Genomic DNA, 17,246 nt, shown 5'->3' with positions numbered 1-17,246 from the left:
TCCTACTTCCACATAAGCCTTATTTCATCTATACACCTGTTTCACTATAGTATGTAATGCCATATAAGGTTATACAGCCATTTCAGATGTCCAGATGGAATTATGATTCTCTAAGTCTTCTCATCTTCATCTGCCTTTGTCCTGTTGATAAATAGCTTTTCTCCAGAATCAGGCAGTTCAAGCATAGCATAAAAACATATTTGCCTCATAATAGATTCCCGTTTCACTTGGAGATAGATGAATGTCTCACTCCAAGTATTTTCCTGTACCAACTGTCCTATTAAGTCTCCGTCTAACCTTGAACAGAGAATGGGAAAGATCATCCTCATCTGAGTTATCAATAGGCTGCATCATCGCTCATCTTCCCCTCATCATCTTCCGCACCTCCCTCCCTCCTTGTGTGTCCATCTCCTCCCTCTGCGCCTTTTTACGCACAAGACAAGTCAGAGCGCACACACGGCTGGCGAAGAAAACGGGAGAGACAATAGACAATAGTTTGGGTCATCATGGTATTTGGATTTTTACCGTAGGCAACATGCGCGCCGGACTGTGAGATACAGGTGAACAATCTGTGAACGCGTCTGTTCATTTACTGGTCGAAAGTTGGTCCAGGTTTTAATGTTGCCAACTGAGATTTCAGCAGGAGTGTGCTTCACCTCAAGGTAGGACTCCGTAACTCAAGAACAGGTTGCCAGTGAAGGCAGGCTGGCGATTCATAAGTATAGTAGGCTATTTCTTGAATGAGTGTGTTCCTTACGCCCGCATCAGGGCTTGCTTACATTATGTTGTGCTTTTTAACCTGCCAAGGTAAACACATTATCAATTATTACATTTGATGTGTTAATACAGACAACTGAAGAGAAGCGGTTGTATTACTGTTGGTGGTCAGTATCAAATATCTGCTTTGGAGAATCCCTGATGCTTATCGTGAAAAATGTCATTATCACATTAGTTTACAGCTGTTGTAATCACATCCATTTGTTTGGACACAAAAATACGCATACAAACTCCACTTTTTTCTTTTATTACACGGGGATAATGTTATCCATTTCAACATTTTCACATTTAACTTAACATATTTCCTCTTCTTTGTATATTAATTCCCACCTCAAAGGATTGGTCATTACCTTTAAACCACTGGTACTCAGCCCGTAAATCCCCCCAGTGCGCTTTGAAACCAACTTTGTACAATTTATCGATCCTCGTATGATATGGCAATTATATTACCTTCAATTATATCTCCAGGCGACTTGCAGAAAGGTAATTAAATATTTGTGAACATTTTATTCCAGTATTCATTATCAGAGAGTAATGATTGATGCTTTACTAAAATATGTCAGTAATGTTTAAACCGCAATTAGGCAACACATCTTATCAGATTAGCTGTATTTACATAATTCATTTATTTTATTTCATTTCCCATTCCAAAGTGGCATTACCCGAAGATATTCAATATCTGTGGATTTTACAGGCTAACTCCCCAAGCCTTCCCAAAAGGGATTATATATATATGTATTTAAAACAACCTTATTTGCAAACATCACAACACAAATCTCAAGGTCGATATCCAACAGGAACATTAGACTATTATGTAGACCTATTGATTTAGCGAGCCTCAAAAAAGTAATTCCACAGAGACGGATATGGCCACAGCATGGCATCAACATTGAAGAACCTGTAGAGAAGTTACAAGAATGCCTATTTCTAATAGAAAGTCTATTTTAGACACACATTTTTTGTAGGACAACATTTGCCGTCAGCGTCCGTCAATGCGTCTGCAACATTTGTCATAATGAAACCATTTTAAATTGGAAAAATAACCTGGAACCTTGAAAATGTTATTAAAGAGAACACTTTAAATATGCAGTCATTTCAACAAAACTTTGTCGTTTGAAATGAAACTGGGATTAAAAAAAATACCTGAATGTAGGCTACTTTTGGTTTTTTTGTGTTTAAAATTGCATACATATCCTCTTTTTGTTACGTTTTTGGTTATTATGTTGAATTATATTTGAAGGTCGAGATTTCATTTTAAAATGCCAAATTTGACTTGACCAAACTCGATATCGAGTCCTCAAGCTTTTAACCAAAATATGCATAATATAATTTTGGTTCTCATATTTAGGCCTAATTCCTTTATTTAGATTTTTATTGAAGAAACGTATCTCGTATTTGATGTTTTTCTATTTTTATCAGTTATTTCTGTATGTATTAACTTAAATGAAATCCAAGCAGCGATTTCAGTTTAAATTTAGCTTGTTTTTTTGGTCATTTAAAAATGTATAGGCTACTAGTTTATTTTCTGAATGACTGCATTCCTAATCTGCGTACATCGGCCTACATTGTGTCTCATTAATGTATTTGTTTTGGTTTTGTAATCACTGCAGTGATTCTCCTGATACATTAATCATACATTTAAAATATTTAAAAAAATACATTGTGCATTTTTTTCTTTTTGTAGCGATCACATTGAGGGAAGGAGAGAAGGGATGAAAACAGAGGACAGCCCGCAACCCTGTCAGCAGCAGCCTCCATCCTCAACGCCTTTCGGTGAGTTAACGTGTAAGGCCCACACTTTATAACATCGCAATGAAACATAAATATTTGACCTGTTACCAGAATATAAGGGCTCGTCATAAACGTGGGTATACTATTTATTCATTTGAGGCTATACAGACCAACAGCAAGAAGTAATATAACATAGACTATTATCACGATCAAGTTGAATGTAGCATCGCGTAAGTCTGCCACAATATAATTTCCCATAGGAATAGAGTGTATGAGAAAACCTGCAAGTATGATACAATCATTATCACGGCAAAATTGAAATGGTAACATTAGAAACGCACATTGAATAAAAGAAAATGCCAAAACCAAAAACTACAAACACTTTAATGTTGTCAAAGAAAACAAAACATGATATTGCTAAATTATACAATAAACTACAACTATACACAAATATATTTATTACTTTTACAATTCAAATCTTGCTCGTCATTTTAAAACTTGAGAATTCCGTCTAAGGGGGCATGCAGTGTTTGTGTTCAATTTAATATCCCCATTGTTTTTGATTTAGTCGAAGAATATTATTATTTAAAATTGATGTAACATTATGTTGATTTTTTTGGGCCATTATGACATTTTGGGGGAGTAAACACAATTCCCTTTAGGGTGAGGCTTTATTGGGGAGACTGGGACGCATGACCTCAGTGTTTTTTAAAGACTTGGCCCTGCCTCTGAGTCTCTGTCCACGCTTTGTTATATTCCTTCCAGGTCCAGAGTACAGAGGTGGGGGAGAGGTGTGTGCGGGCTGCGAGTCTCCCATCGCAGACCGCTTCCTCCTGCGCGTGAACGAGCGTTCCTGGCACGAGACCTGCGTCAAGTGCGCCGTGTGTTTGAGCGCGCTCAGCGGGACCTGTTACTGCAGAGACCGGCTGCTGTACTGCAAACACGACTATGAAAAGTAAGAGCAAAACACACACACTGAAGTTCACACACACTCCAAAGTAGTGTTCACTGTTTATTTGGGCTCATTGATTGTGTGGGAGAGTATCGGGCAACAGTGGAAGCAGTACTCAAACATAAGTAATACTAAGCAGAATAGGCTACTGATGCTCTTATTTATATACCAATCAGGTTACAAACAACTTTCCAAGAATACATGTCCTCATTGTAGAATAAAACCAGGCTAAGTTTTTATTTCAACTAGCTTTATTTTCAAGGGTTTTCTCCCTGGCAACGTTTCATTGACAGCTTTTTTCATATTTAGCAGGTGTTTGCAGTTAATGTAGTGGCTATGTGTGGTTATATTGTGGGAATAACACACAAAATAACCGAACCCACAAAATATTTAAAATTGTATTTCTCAGTCAAGTCATTGATGAGCACTGATTATTAGGAATAACCTAGATGTGCTTTACAAGAGATGTGTGGCTCTTATTGTCAGCAGGCTGAGAGTGAGATTCTCTCAAAGACTTAATATGAGACGCACTGATGAAAAACTTGTCCAAAAGCATGTTTACATGTTTACAGCTAACATCTGGGGAGGGGGAATACAACAACAAAAAAACACACACTTGACCACACCTCATAGAGAGTGCCCAATGCTTTCTTCATGCTGAAACAGCTGGACCTTACCAATACATTAATCATCATTTGACACACAGCTAATCAATGTAGGTGTCAAGAAAGGTCATTTTTTGTTTTGTAATAAGTCTGATTTAGAAAAAGTTAACATGTTACGCAAACATAAATGCATCAAAAGACCTACGCATGGCTGTGGATTTCCAGGCAATATAAGTGTTCTACTGATAGTTGTTTGGTAAAAAATCACAGCATCAACTTCATTAAAATAGTGCGGTCAAGATCCCCAAATATTTAGAATTGCATGGTCATTTTTTGATTTAAATTATTTGTCTTGAATGGTGCAGATGGGTTTGTCTGTTTGTATCAAATATACATAAAACCATTATTGATCATGTTCACAACCATAACAGTTATTATTGGTTCAGGCCACTGTGTGTGTGTGTGTGTGTGTGTGTGTGTGTGTGTGTGTGTGTGTGTGTGTGTGTGTGTGTGTGTGTGTGTGTGTGTGTGTGTGTGTGGGTGTGTGTGTGTGTGTGTGTGTGTGTGTGTGTGTGTGTGTGTGTGTGTGGTGTGTGTGTGTGTGTGTGTGTGTGTGGGTGTGTGTGTGTGTGTGTGTGTGTGTGTGTGTGTGTGTGTGTGTGTGTGTGTGTGTGTGTGTGTGTGTGTGTGTGTGTGTGTGTGTGTGTGTGTGTGATTTATTTTGGTTATTTGGTGTGTGCCGCCAGTGGGTGTGCCTGCGATGGGAGCTCCGGGGTTGGACAGCTGAAGGACGGGCCTGTAGCTTGTTATCATTGTTTTGAGAAGTGTCAGACAGCATCCAGCAGCACAGACTCTCCCACTGTACCTGACATCTGGAGAGGAGAGGGAGAGAGAGATAGTGAGAGAGTGATAGAGATAGAGAGAGAAACTGGCTAATGAAAGTCCCATTGTGTGACGTTTATCTGGAAAAATGAAGGGGAAACGTGAAGGCAATAGCTTATCGTACATGTTTTCATTTTTCAGTGATGGAATGAAAAAGCCTATTTGCTTCCCTCGTGTAATGACTGTAGTTGGAGATCCAAATTAATAGTCAACGGCTCATTCACTGTGGTGTTGATTTAGTCCCCTATACATTGCATGTTGATGGTTGCCTTGTTGTGTGATGCGGTGCCAGTCTTGGCACACAGTACTGCCTGTGACCTTCAGCAGATCAGCAACAATGTCTCCTTGTTTTCCCTGCAGTCTGTCCATCAGCGCTTCACACTACTACCCTCCACCCCCATCTAGAGCAGGTGTGTGCATTGTAACAGATAATATACGTGCAAGAATTTGGAACATGCATTCAAAAATATCTGCAGCTATTATGGCATCCTTATTTTTTCTTTTAACCCTCTCCTTGTAGCTTGGTTCCGCTTGAGTCATTGTCAGTACCTTTTTAAAAGTGCCAATGAAATGTTTACATGATGATAAGACGACATCTTGCAGGGTTTTCTTGTGCATACTGGGCGACTCTCCATCTCACCCTCATGCAGTATCTCTGGCTTGTCCAAATATATATATTTTTTTATATTTGCTTTGATTACATCACTCAGTACTCACTTACAGGCAGACCTCTTCTCCCTGACACTCCGTCTGCATAAGCTTGAAGCCACACTTACCCTTACATTTGTTCGCATGGGTTTTCTGTTGCTAGTATTCCCAAAAGAAAATGAATATAATAAATACTAAATGTGTTTGGAGAGATATATCATATTATTTTATAATTAATCTCATCTGCTTAGCACAAAAAGAAAAGAAATGCATGTAGATGTCTATCAATTCTAATGAGAAATCTCATTTTGAAATGTGACCCATCCCCCATCCTGATTCAACTGGACCAAACTGCCTTCAAGGCAAAAGTTTATTTAACATTTGCATGTTTAATGTTTTGAAAGAATATTTCGCTTCACAGGGATTCTCAATCAAACCCTGTGATGCTCAATGTCAGGTTTCAACATAACTGTAGACTTTAGGATGAAACACTCTTACTCAACATTTTCAAGCACTTTTTATAACTATAAAAGTTCAGTTGACAGCCATGAGTCACATTCAAGTTCAGTCGCTTAAACGTATTATAATAAATGAAATCTCACCCTACTGCTACTCATGATCTATGTAATAAAACAGGAGATATATTTCATTTCACGATTCCCTGGTTTCAATCTGTTATGGAAATGAGGGGATTTAGACACAATAAACTCAAGTGCATCTTGTGGATTTTGTTTTGTTTTGAAACCTTAAGACATTCTCTGGAATTCCATCCCGTTATAAGCAGATGTTCAACGTGAGGCTTTAGAAAAAATGTGTGGCAGGGTTTACCTCTGTGTTTTAATGCAATGGTGCAATGCATCATTGCATTAAAACAATGATATATTGCTCCATTGGCAAATGGGCAGAATATATTACACATTTATGACGTCAGAAACATGAAGTCTGAGGTATTTTGTGACTTTTCTTACAGATCTAAATGAACTGAGATGAGATCGGTAAGTTTAAAATAACCACCAGCATCAGGACTAAAGACACCAGAGTCAGGGACAGTTTCATCCCACAGGCCATCAGACTGTTAAACACCTGAACTTTTGAAAGAACATCCATAACATTCATCTGTTCTCAACTTATCAATATTCCAATTACTTGTATACAGACTATTCTCCACTATTTATATCATATTCTATTTTATTTTATTTACTTGCACTATTTTATCTGCTTTATTATGTTGTAATGTTGGAGGAGCCTCTGATCATAACTGTAGCTATATACAAATGACAATAAAAGACTTGAATCTTGAAAATAAATGTTTCACTCTAAAGTCAAACATAATTATTTTTGAATAAAAGTTACAAATGATTAAATACTGTTTATTTCTGATGGAAAATAGACAACCAACACACCTTATAGGGCGGGCATGCATGAATGCTATTTACTATCCTCAAAATCTTTCATACAGTCATTTCCTTTTACACACAGGCTTGCCATTATGTTTCCTTGGCAAACTGAGCAGTATAAGGCCAGTGTTCCCTGGTCAATAGTCTGAGCCCAGACAGAAGGGTGTGCGGAGCCTGCAAGCTCCCTTGTAAGCCCCATAAAGGCAGCTTCAGCCCTGTGAAAAACAGGTCACCAGGGTAGATATTTACTAAACCGTAGGTTCAATACCGTACTCTGTGGGGTGGAGGGCACATCAACTACATCTAGGTCCACAAACCCTGTCTTTGCAGACAGAGAGAGGGAGACCCCGCTGCCAAAGTGATGGAATCTCCCTCTGCTGACCAGGCAGATATAAGTGAGTCTCACACTGACGGCCTGACAGAGTGTCCTCTCAAGTTACCATGCATTTATGTGAGTGGACTCTGAGTCCTTCTGCTCTAAAACGCAGAGGCTGAGGATAGAAACTGCATCTTCTACCCCCATTCACCCCTCCATACCCCCACCCCAGCCCCGTTTCTCTCTGTGTCTCTCTATCCGTTACCTCGTTCATCACTGTCTGCTTTGTAATAATATTTCTCTATTCCAAATCTCATTTCCTCCTCGTTGAGATTGATGGCAGCGATGACACCAAACAGTTTATCTCCCCGTTTATCCCTTGTTTTCTCTTAATCGCCTCCCCTCCCTCAGCGCCTCTTTGTGTCTCAGGATGGGAAAGGGAGGCGGTGGTGGGGAGGCTGATTGGGTACAGTGCTAATTACCCAGCATTCAGTGGCTGTCCTGTGATGACAGTCCTGACACCAGGCTGCAGGGAAATACTATTAGATAGAATTATGCAACAATACGTAAGAAGGACAACAAGCTCTTATCCCCCAGCAGCCAACAACAGAACTCTGGTTACAGTAATACGTCAATGCCATATGAATATGTTATAATGTTATCTTATACAGTATAAGGTCTATTCAACAAAAACACAAACAAAAAACTCTTTGTTTAGCTGTCAAACTATTTTGGTTTTATTGGATTATATTATAATCTAATATATTTGCCTGTACAATTGGAGATGATTTAGTTTTTTGATGTGGAAGCGCAGCAATAAAAAGTTACTCTGTGGAAATTGTGTAGCATAAAAGTTGTGTATTTTCAGCAAAACAGTCAAGTAAAGGATGGCCTGCAGAGATCTCAGAAATGTTCTTAACCTGGGCAAATGGAACTAAAATGATCTGCATTGCTATGAATCATCTGAGACAAGTGAGAAAATATTAGATTTGTTTCTGGTTTCTGGTTCGGTGTTGATTTAGGTGAATCATGGCTGCACCGATTGACAGGACTGTATTTTATATATAAATCCAGTAAGTAACACACACAAAAAAGCATGTGGATATGAAGCGTTCAAATACTTCTCCCTTACCCAGGAGCCAAACCTGCAGCTCAACAGTTGATGAATGGAGGTGTGCCAGTAAAGTGGGGATGGGGGAGTTTTTGTTAAGTCGATGAACAGTAAGATTTATGGTGTAAAACTGAACAGCAGGAAGAAAATCCTTAATAATGGACAAAGGGTATAAAATGGGATGAAAAAGGGAAAGAAGTGGGGTCTGAGATTTTTAGGAAGGGATGCAGACTCAGATTTTTGTCTGGGTGCATGTGTGTGAGGAGGGGGTGATATTGCCACTGTTTTTGCATAATGTGAGATGAGACCCCATCATCTTTCCTCCCCCACAACAATTTTATAACAGACAGCTAATAAATGTTTCATGGCAGAACAAGCTGCTCGCCTTGGCTTTATTAAATCTGAGATAATAAAAGCAGAGAGGGAGAGGAAAAAAGAGAGAGAATAGGGGGTCGCACCGGAGAGGGAGAGATAGGGAGATCGGCGTAGACTTTTTCTCAAATCGACCGGCTGTATCTCCTGTTTCTGGGGCAACGGGTCCCACTGTCCCCCGCCACCCCCTCCCCGCTGCTTCCCACTCCGCCAGAGACAGACAGGAAATGAGAAACCGGCAGACAGGATATTGCGTTCTGGTGGCCTGGGGATTAACTGTTTTATCTAAACACACACACACACACACACACACACACACACACACACACACACACACACACACACACACACACACACACACACACACACACACACACACACACACACACACACACACACACACACACACACACACACACACACACACACACACACACACACACACACACACACACACACACCCCCCCACACACACACACAGATAACAAGCATTACATAGCTTTTACAAATTTCCAACAGCGTTCATTGATAAAGAATACTGCTTATGATGTTAGTTTATAGATGGATATGGTGCACAAATGACAGCATCTGTCAGTGTTTGTACCCAGGCACCTTATCTGTGTTTAGACAAACTGTGCATATTTGTGTTTATATGTGCATGTGTGTGTGTGTGTGTGTGTGTGTGTGTGTGTGTGTGTGTGTGTGTGTGTGTGTGTGTGTGTGTGTGTGTGTGTGTGTGTGTGTGTGTGTGTGTGTGTGTGTGTGTGTGTGTGTGTGTGTGTGTGTGTGTGTGTGTGTGTGTGTGTGTGTGTGTGTGTGTGTGTGTGTGTGTGTGTGTGTGTGTGTGTGTGTGTGTGTGTGTGTGTGTGTGTGTGTGTGTATGTTGTGTGTGTGTGTGTGTGTGTGTGTGTGTGTGTGTGTGTGTGTGTGTGTGTGTGTGTGTGTGTGTGTGTGTGTGTGTGTGTGTGTGTGTGTGTGTGTGTGTGTGTGTGTGTGTGTGATTGTACTGTATGTATGTATACATATATGTGTGTTTTTGTGCGAGCGAGTGTGAGTGAGTGAGTGGTGGCAGGGGTAGCGAGTATCGTGGGGAATGCTGGGAGATTTTAATAACACAGAAGCAGTGCAGGGAGATTTAATAAAAGGAGATGATGTGATTACTGAACCCTGGCTCTGAGCCATTTTGCTTCACAGAGCAATATCCGCCGAAAGTGCACACACACAGGCACACACACACCCCCCCACACACACACACACACACACACACACACACACACACACACACACACACACACACACACACACACACACACACACACACACACACACACACACACACACACACACACACCCTAACACACAAAAACATCAATTTATGTGAAACACATGGTCATTCTGTGCACAATACCCTATTTAGAGATAGAACTATATAAACTCCACGAGTAGGGAATCTGAATGAGTGACAGTGGTAAATCATTGTTGAGGCACGGCTTCAGAGTGAAGCTGTAATCTGTCCAAGTATTTCTGGGCTCCCTTACAGTATATACAACTGATCCAATAGTAAATACCAGGCAATCCAAACCTAGAGTAAGTGTAAGCATACCCATACCTATATAAATATTCATAAATTATGAAACAAGCACTACAACTATAATCGCTTTAAGACACATACATATTTATGGAATGATTGTGTTGCAGTCCGCACAATGTCGTGCTTGTCAGAGCTCACAGGCAAAACAATGCCACATGACACAGCTCAGGGAGATGATGAAGATTCTGTTATTCTGTTTGTATGTCTAGGATCTACACTAAAGCAAGAAGGAAAGGGGCTGATTATAACCACCCAGTACTCACAGAACAACACCTTTGTCTGCCTCTCTGCATTTGATCTCATAATCAGTGAGCTTGTAATTAGGTGTGCCCCCTAACCCCTCAGAAATCCTCGGCACTAAACATAAAAGTGCCCGCAGCTAAAGTTCCGTAGGTTTTTTACATCACAAGCTCATAAGCAGACAGTCTTTTGTCTGCACTTACACTTCTCTTCTTTGTAATTCTGAATATAACACATCACTTCATTAAAGTAAAGCTGTCTTAACCCAAAGCAAAGTCATCTTTCCAATATCTTTACTGATAGATTTGTTCACAGCTGGTCTTCACACTATACCTCAGCTGCTTACATTCTATATTTGATTTCCACTTTGTTCAGTATTTTTCTGTATTATATTCAGTGGCATGCACATGTCAGTTCTTTCCTCCACTGTTTACTGATATTCAAACTTTTTCATTTTTCTTTTTTTAATGTGGTTTAACATCAAATCAACATCAAAACTTGACAATGTTTACATTATAATAACATCTCTAGATCGAATAGTTTTTAAGATAAAGTCATATATTTTTTCTTTTATTAGATTAATGTAATTTCAATCAAAACTAAGCATGTATACCTTTGGTGTAGAACTTAAATAAGCCTTATTTATTTGGCTTCTCCTATAAAATCACCCCCATATTGATTTACTGGAAGCTACACCCTGGTCAGGGCCAGTGTGAATGATACTTCTATTAGAAGGATTAGACTGATCTGCTTACAGACCCCCCTCTGTGGCAGTTGCCCCAAGTTCCCTTCATTTGCCATGTTGAGTAAATTCCTGTCATGCTGTGTACACCCCGATTAGGGAGTTTGGGACTTAACCACCAACATCATCAGTCTAATGTCAATCCTTTGACAATTCTGTTTTGTTGTATTTTGTTCACAGTGAAAGGAGGCATTTAAGGTGTTGAAGTGCCTGTCTGTCTGTCTGCTACACACAGTAGGGTGCTGATTGCTCTCCTTTGTGGAATATGTGTAAGATGCTATTATAATTAAAACGTTTTAGCAGATATCTTACGTTAGAAGCATCTCTAAGAAGCAATGCAGTGTTTCTAAAGGATGATTGGTTGAGCGACCTTTAGTTTTACACAAGGTCCTGCCACAACAGATTTGTGCAGGGCTGTTTGGGGCCACTTGTGTTTGTGTTATGATGTCAAGTTAGCGACACTGTCATTTGGGGAGAGTTTGGCAGATGGATTGAGAAAGATTAGCCGCAGCAGCTGCGTTTGGGACAGAATCACAGAGCTCTGATGTGCAGAATCGGCTCCTTCTTTACACTCCAGATTTGGGCAGCAACACCTTCCTATCACTCAGTCAGGGACCGTCAACACTTCTCCCTTTCTCCCCCTCCTCCCTCCCCTCCTGTCCAGGTTTGTGTTTTTTTCTTGCTGCTATTTCTTCATCCGCTGACCTTGCTCGCTCACTCCTATACTCTGACTACCTTGTAACTCTTCCAGTTAAATACATACTCTGTCGATTGAGCATATCTATCTTGATTGCATATTACACCCAGGCATGATCATGGGTATTGGTGAACGCTGGTCACTAGTCAATGTCTGACTAGATACTCAGTGTGTGGGTGTGTGCAAATGTCTGTGTGCATGCCTGTGTGTGTGTGTGTGTGTGTGTGTGTGTGTGTGTGTGTGTGTGTGTGTGTGTGTGTGTGTGTGTGTGTGTGTGTGTGTGTGTGTGTGTGTGTGTGTGTGTGTGTGTGTGTGTGTGTGTGTGTGTGTGTGTGTGTGTGTGTGTGTGTGTGTGTGTGTGTGTGTGTGTGTGTGTGTGTGTGGGGGGGTGTGTGCGGGGGTGTGTGCATGTGTGGGTGTGTGTGTCTATGTTTGTGTGTGTAAGTGTGTTTTAGTGTGCATAAACGAGAGGAGGGAGATTAACCCCATGCTATCCTCAATCCCTGGTTATGAGTTTACAGCGTCTGTCTGGCCATCGCACTGTTTAAACAACAATCTAATTAATCCTGTCTTTATTAGTTTCAGTGAACTGGGGAGGCAGGCTGGGAGGGCGTGAGGGAGAACTGGGAATGCTGGCAGAAAATACTTGGTAGGGAGGGGGAGGAAACCAAGTGCGAAAGCAGGGATTTGAGAGGAATTTAATGGCAGAGACTTAGGCCCCGTGAATGGAAATGGGGATGTGAAGAGATGATGAGGCAGGAGACATATTGAAGGGTTATAACATCTCACAGGAGGAGAGACGGAGGGAAAAAAGGAAAGAAGTGGTCATGGGGAAAAGCAATGGACCTGAGAAAGACTCTGTATTAAGCTTTATGTATAGAGTTAAATAACTACCTTAAGATTGTGGGTGGGATATGGATAGACTGGAGTTTACCCGATCAAACAGATGTCCACATTTAAGGGACAGGCTGCTCTCCTTTCATAAGCTTACTACTGCCACCTACTGTTACGAGGAAGAAAAGAAAAGGCAATCTAAAGATGCACAGTAGTCCTCTCAGCAGATGTTCACCTTGTTGCTCTGTGAATTGGGTAATGTCTATATGACCTTTAATTAAGAGACTATTCTAATCTCCAGGATCGTTTAATATGAGGGTAAAATGTATCAGAGCTTGTTGCCTGTGCCTCCATCTTTAATTACCTCACATCTCTTTTTCTGTACTCCTGAACTCCCTGAATGCCATGCTTTGCAGTTTATTTATCCTTCTCATATAAGCCCATATTTGTGTCTTTTTGTGCACTTTCAGGTTGTTTGTAAGGAAGTGCAGCGCTTGCCTGCAGGTGATTGGACGTTCGGAGCTGATAATGCGTGTGCTAGGCCAGGTGTACCACCTTGGCTGCTTCACCTGCTGTGAGTGTGAACGCCGGCTGCAGAGAGGTGATGAGTTTGTGCTGAAAGAAGGCCAGCTGCTCTGCCGCATGGACTATGAGAAGGAGAGAGAAATGCTGGCTGCTATTAGTCCCACACCTACTGACTCAGGTAAAGGAGGTTCTTTACAAAGCTGCTTTGCCTGGACCCCATTTAAAATATTTTTCTCAAGTCTCATGCTGCTCCTCTGTTCACTTACTAGTACAAATAATTCTGTAAATTAACTGGATCTCAAACAGAAGCCTATCTGAGTTGGTGAGACAACACATTTGCTTGCAAAAACATCACACCACAATAGCAAATTGTCTTAGATAGAAAATAAGTCATTATTTTACAGTGCATTCTGTGAATTCCTATGGTATATGAAGCTGAGCCTTCAGTGCACTACCTACAAAACTAGTGGATAGTTTAAGAAATCCACAGAATTCAGGTCAAAGTCACTTCAATATTAAATGTACTCTCCATTTAATGGAATGAGAAAATGTACCCCTCTCGTACCAGATGTCCTGACTGTTTTGTTGTCTGTTACCTTGCTCAGTGAAAAGTGAGGATGAGGATGGTGGAGGAGGCTCTGGAGGCGGGAAAGGTGGGGACGACAGCAAGGACCACAAGCGTTCAAAGCGACCACGCACTATCTTGACCACACAGCAGCGGCGTGCTTTCAAGGCCTCCTTTGAAGTGTCTGCTAAGCCTTGCCGCAAGGTAGGAGTACCAGCTTGTTTTATCAATGGAAATGTGTACAGGAATATACTCCTTTCCCATGCAAACGTTATTGCTCTGTGGAAGATTGCATACTAATCAGTCTAAACTGGTGTTTCAATAACAATTCAAAACTAATCTGCAGGTGAGGGAGACACTGGCTGCAGAGACTGGGCTGACAGTGCGTGTTGTGCAGGTGTGGTTTCAAAACCAGAGAGCCAAGGTTAGATTTAGTATAGACTTACACAAGGTTATACATTTTCTGAGGACAAAGAAAAGCATTTATACATACACTGTTGTTGTGCCTTAGATGAAAAAGATAGCTCGCAGACAGCAGCAACAGCAGCAGCAGCAGCAGGAACAAGAGCAGCTGGGAGGAACCAGGAGAGGACCAAGTAGAGGGAGCCGCCAGAGCAATGACGACAGTGAGGGTAAGCGCTTGATATGCCAATGTAACATCGAGAAAAAAGGAAGAATAAACAAAAACCAAAACAATCTATTTAATGGGTTGATTAAAGTGATTCTCACCTCTGCACAGATGGCTCTAGTACCCATGGCATGGATGGGATGCTGGTATATCCCTCTCTGCCGCGTCAGCAGCTACTCGCTCTGGATCCCAACATCTACGGTGGAGAGCCATTTAGACATGGCCTCACACCGCCTCAGCTGAACAATGAACAGCTCCACTCCTATGGTAAGACTAAAGGTCAAAGCTTTGACTCCATACAAACCTTATCTAAAAATGCAAATGCTGTCCCTATCTCCTTTCAATTCTGGTTTTGACTGTCATGGGTGTAACAATACATGCCAATATTCTCAATGCAAAGTTAAAAGATTGATGCATAATCTTTAAGATACACATTTATTTTGAAATTCACATGGCACGTCACTCTTTCTTTCCAAGACGTTTAGTTGTTTACATAAGTCTGACTAATTGTGTAAAATGTTGTATTATTGTCCAAAGATGCCTGCATATAAAAGTGTACCGTGATGAAACCTGTGATTTACCCAGCTAGTCATGAGTAGTCCAAACCGCACTTCAAGGTCATTTTGTCTGAGTAGTTACAGTAAATGTCAGCCTATTTCGAAAGCTTGCATGGAGCCTTAGCAAAACAGATGCATTGCCAAATATTTTCTTCATTATTTCCTTAGATAATGTGCAGTGGGAGATAGTGAGGCAAAATGTAATATTGGACTCAAACGAGTTGCATTAGCTGATGGGTGATTCAACAGATTTTGGGAAACGGGATTTCAGTTGTAAAGGTTGTGTGTTTGTGAGAATGTAAGGAAAAGGCTGAGATTAAACTACAGAGACTGACTCTCTGCCTGCTTGCTTTGTGGAGTTGAGAGTAAAATTCGTGCTTATTTTTATATTCTTTTCATATCGTTCTGTGCTCTCTGGTTGAAAACCGATCCACTTCAGCTGTTCACACAATTTTTCTCCGCAGACTCAGAGACAGTGTTCCATGACCTGGACAGCGATGGAAGCCTTGGTCACCTTGGAGACTGCCTCTTGGCAACAGGGGACGGCAGTCTCCTGTCTGGACGGGTGGGAAACCCCATTGACCGCCTCTACTCCATGCAGAACTCCTACTTCACCTCCTGACCCCCATAAACTCTCACCCTTCACACTCCTGTTCCACCTTCACCTCAGAGATGCAGCTAATGGAGTCCGTCTAAAACATGCCTGTGGGACTACAGCCTACACCGAAACACACTCTTAAGCTTTTTTCAAAGGCCAAAATCATCACAAGCATAGTCATAATATCACTTGAAGAAGATTTGCGTCATGTTCCAACCATCTTTCCTTGATAATAATCACATGCTGGAAATACACTGTAAATGTCCAAAATGTGTAAAAAGACCTCAATTTCTCTGGTTGTGGTAATGTTCAATGAAACACGTTTCATGGCACTTTAAAAAAACAAATACGCATACTCATATGTAAATTCTGATTTACAGACAAAAATTGGTTTAGTTCAAATTACATGTATGTAGGAGTCTTGGCAGGCCGTATGAGCAGCTGAGAGTCTTAATGAAATGATGACATTGCAAAATGTTTTATGTTTCTGACAGGATTATTGTGTGTGAAAGACTGCAGCGTATACAGTACAGTATATGGATTGGAGTATCATTTTGCTCTCAGGTTAGTGTGTATGAATATTCGACCTGAGCTATAACTCAGGATATTGTGCTAGATAGGATTACAATTTAGTTTTCCCAGTAAATTCAAGGATGTACTTTGGAAAGAGGACGAAACTCTATGAAAATTCCCAAATCCATGCTTAGTTTTTGATATTGCATGACAGGTATTATTGACCAAAAAAAAAGAGACAGCACTACAGAGTCATTTGAGGAGCCTTATGCGGAAACAGGGTTGAATACATGATTATTGCTTTAGCTTTCTCTTTTATAATGTAATCACTCAGAGGCAGTGACGTTATTGACAACCAACACATCTATAATCCCCAAAAGTAAGGACACTGAGCACATGATGTGCTTTTAAATGTAAATGGAAGTATGACTGTGTTACAATTAATTATTGTGGTCAGTTTCAGTAATCATTTCTTTCTCAGAAAAATTAGACGTTGTTAGGTTGATATTTTGTACCTTATTCTGTGATAATCAGCAACTATTTAAACTGTAGCATGATATCTATGTGTCACAAAGTAGGTCTAAAAAAATAGCCTCCAAACTGAAGTTGGATAGAAAGTGCATAAAGCATCAGGGTCAAATTTACAATGTGTTGCAGAAAAAAATAGGATTAGGGTTATACTTGTTTTTGTTTAGGTGCCAGTGATCGGCTACAGCTCGTTAACATTTTTTCATGTTTGACTCTGATCACTGACACATGGTATTTTTACAGTGATATTTTTGTGAATGTAATTTATTTGTGCGGTATTAGGCAAGTTCCTATCTAACTTTTTTTGTTCAGTGACTGCCAGGTGATGTGCTTTGAATGTAATATTGCCGTATCTTCAATACACTCTACGGTTTCATCTTTGTAGTGCACTTGCCTTATTGTCCTAAGTATGATCAATTATGACGCACTAATCAGTT

The 17,246-nt window shown here is 40.5% G+C and overlaps 1 protein-coding gene across 3 annotated transcripts; it reads left to right on the top strand.

Annotated features, from left to right (window-relative positions):
• Positions 1 to 66: 66 nt before the first annotated feature.
• Positions 67 to 17,185, top strand: lmx1al (LIM homeobox transcription factor 1, alpha-like). 3 transcript variants are annotated; one of them, XM_034088576.2, is made up of 9 exons: positions 67 to 560; positions 2,462 to 2,562; positions 3,274 to 3,463; positions 13,366 to 13,598; positions 14,026 to 14,189; positions 14,332 to 14,409; positions 14,497 to 14,617; positions 14,725 to 14,880; positions 15,635 to 17,185. In XM_034088576.2, exons 2-9 carry the CDS (start codon positions 2,490 to 2,492, stop codon positions 15,790 to 15,792), a joined length of 1,173 nt encoding a protein of 390 aa, XP_033944467.1. In that variant the 5' UTR covers positions 67 to 560; positions 2,462 to 2,489; the 3' UTR covers positions 15,793 to 17,185. The 3 variants fall into 3 exon arrangements, with proteins under 3 accessions (XP_033944467.1, XP_033944466.1, XP_033944465.1); XM_034088575.2 differs by having other exon boundaries at positions 67 to 662; positions 2,462 to 2,550; XM_034088574.2 differs by having other exon boundaries at positions 67 to 662.
• Positions 17,186 to 17,246: the final 61 nt, after the last annotated feature.

Source organism: Pseudochaenichthys georgianus, chromosome 8 (assembly GCF_902827115.2).
Source record: "Pseudochaenichthys georgianus chromosome 8, fPseGeo1.2, whole genome shotgun sequence".
NCBI lineage: Eukaryota > Metazoa > Chordata > Actinopteri > Perciformes > Channichthyidae > Pseudochaenichthys > Pseudochaenichthys georgianus.
This window is presented reverse-complemented; position numbering and strand designations above follow the sequence as displayed.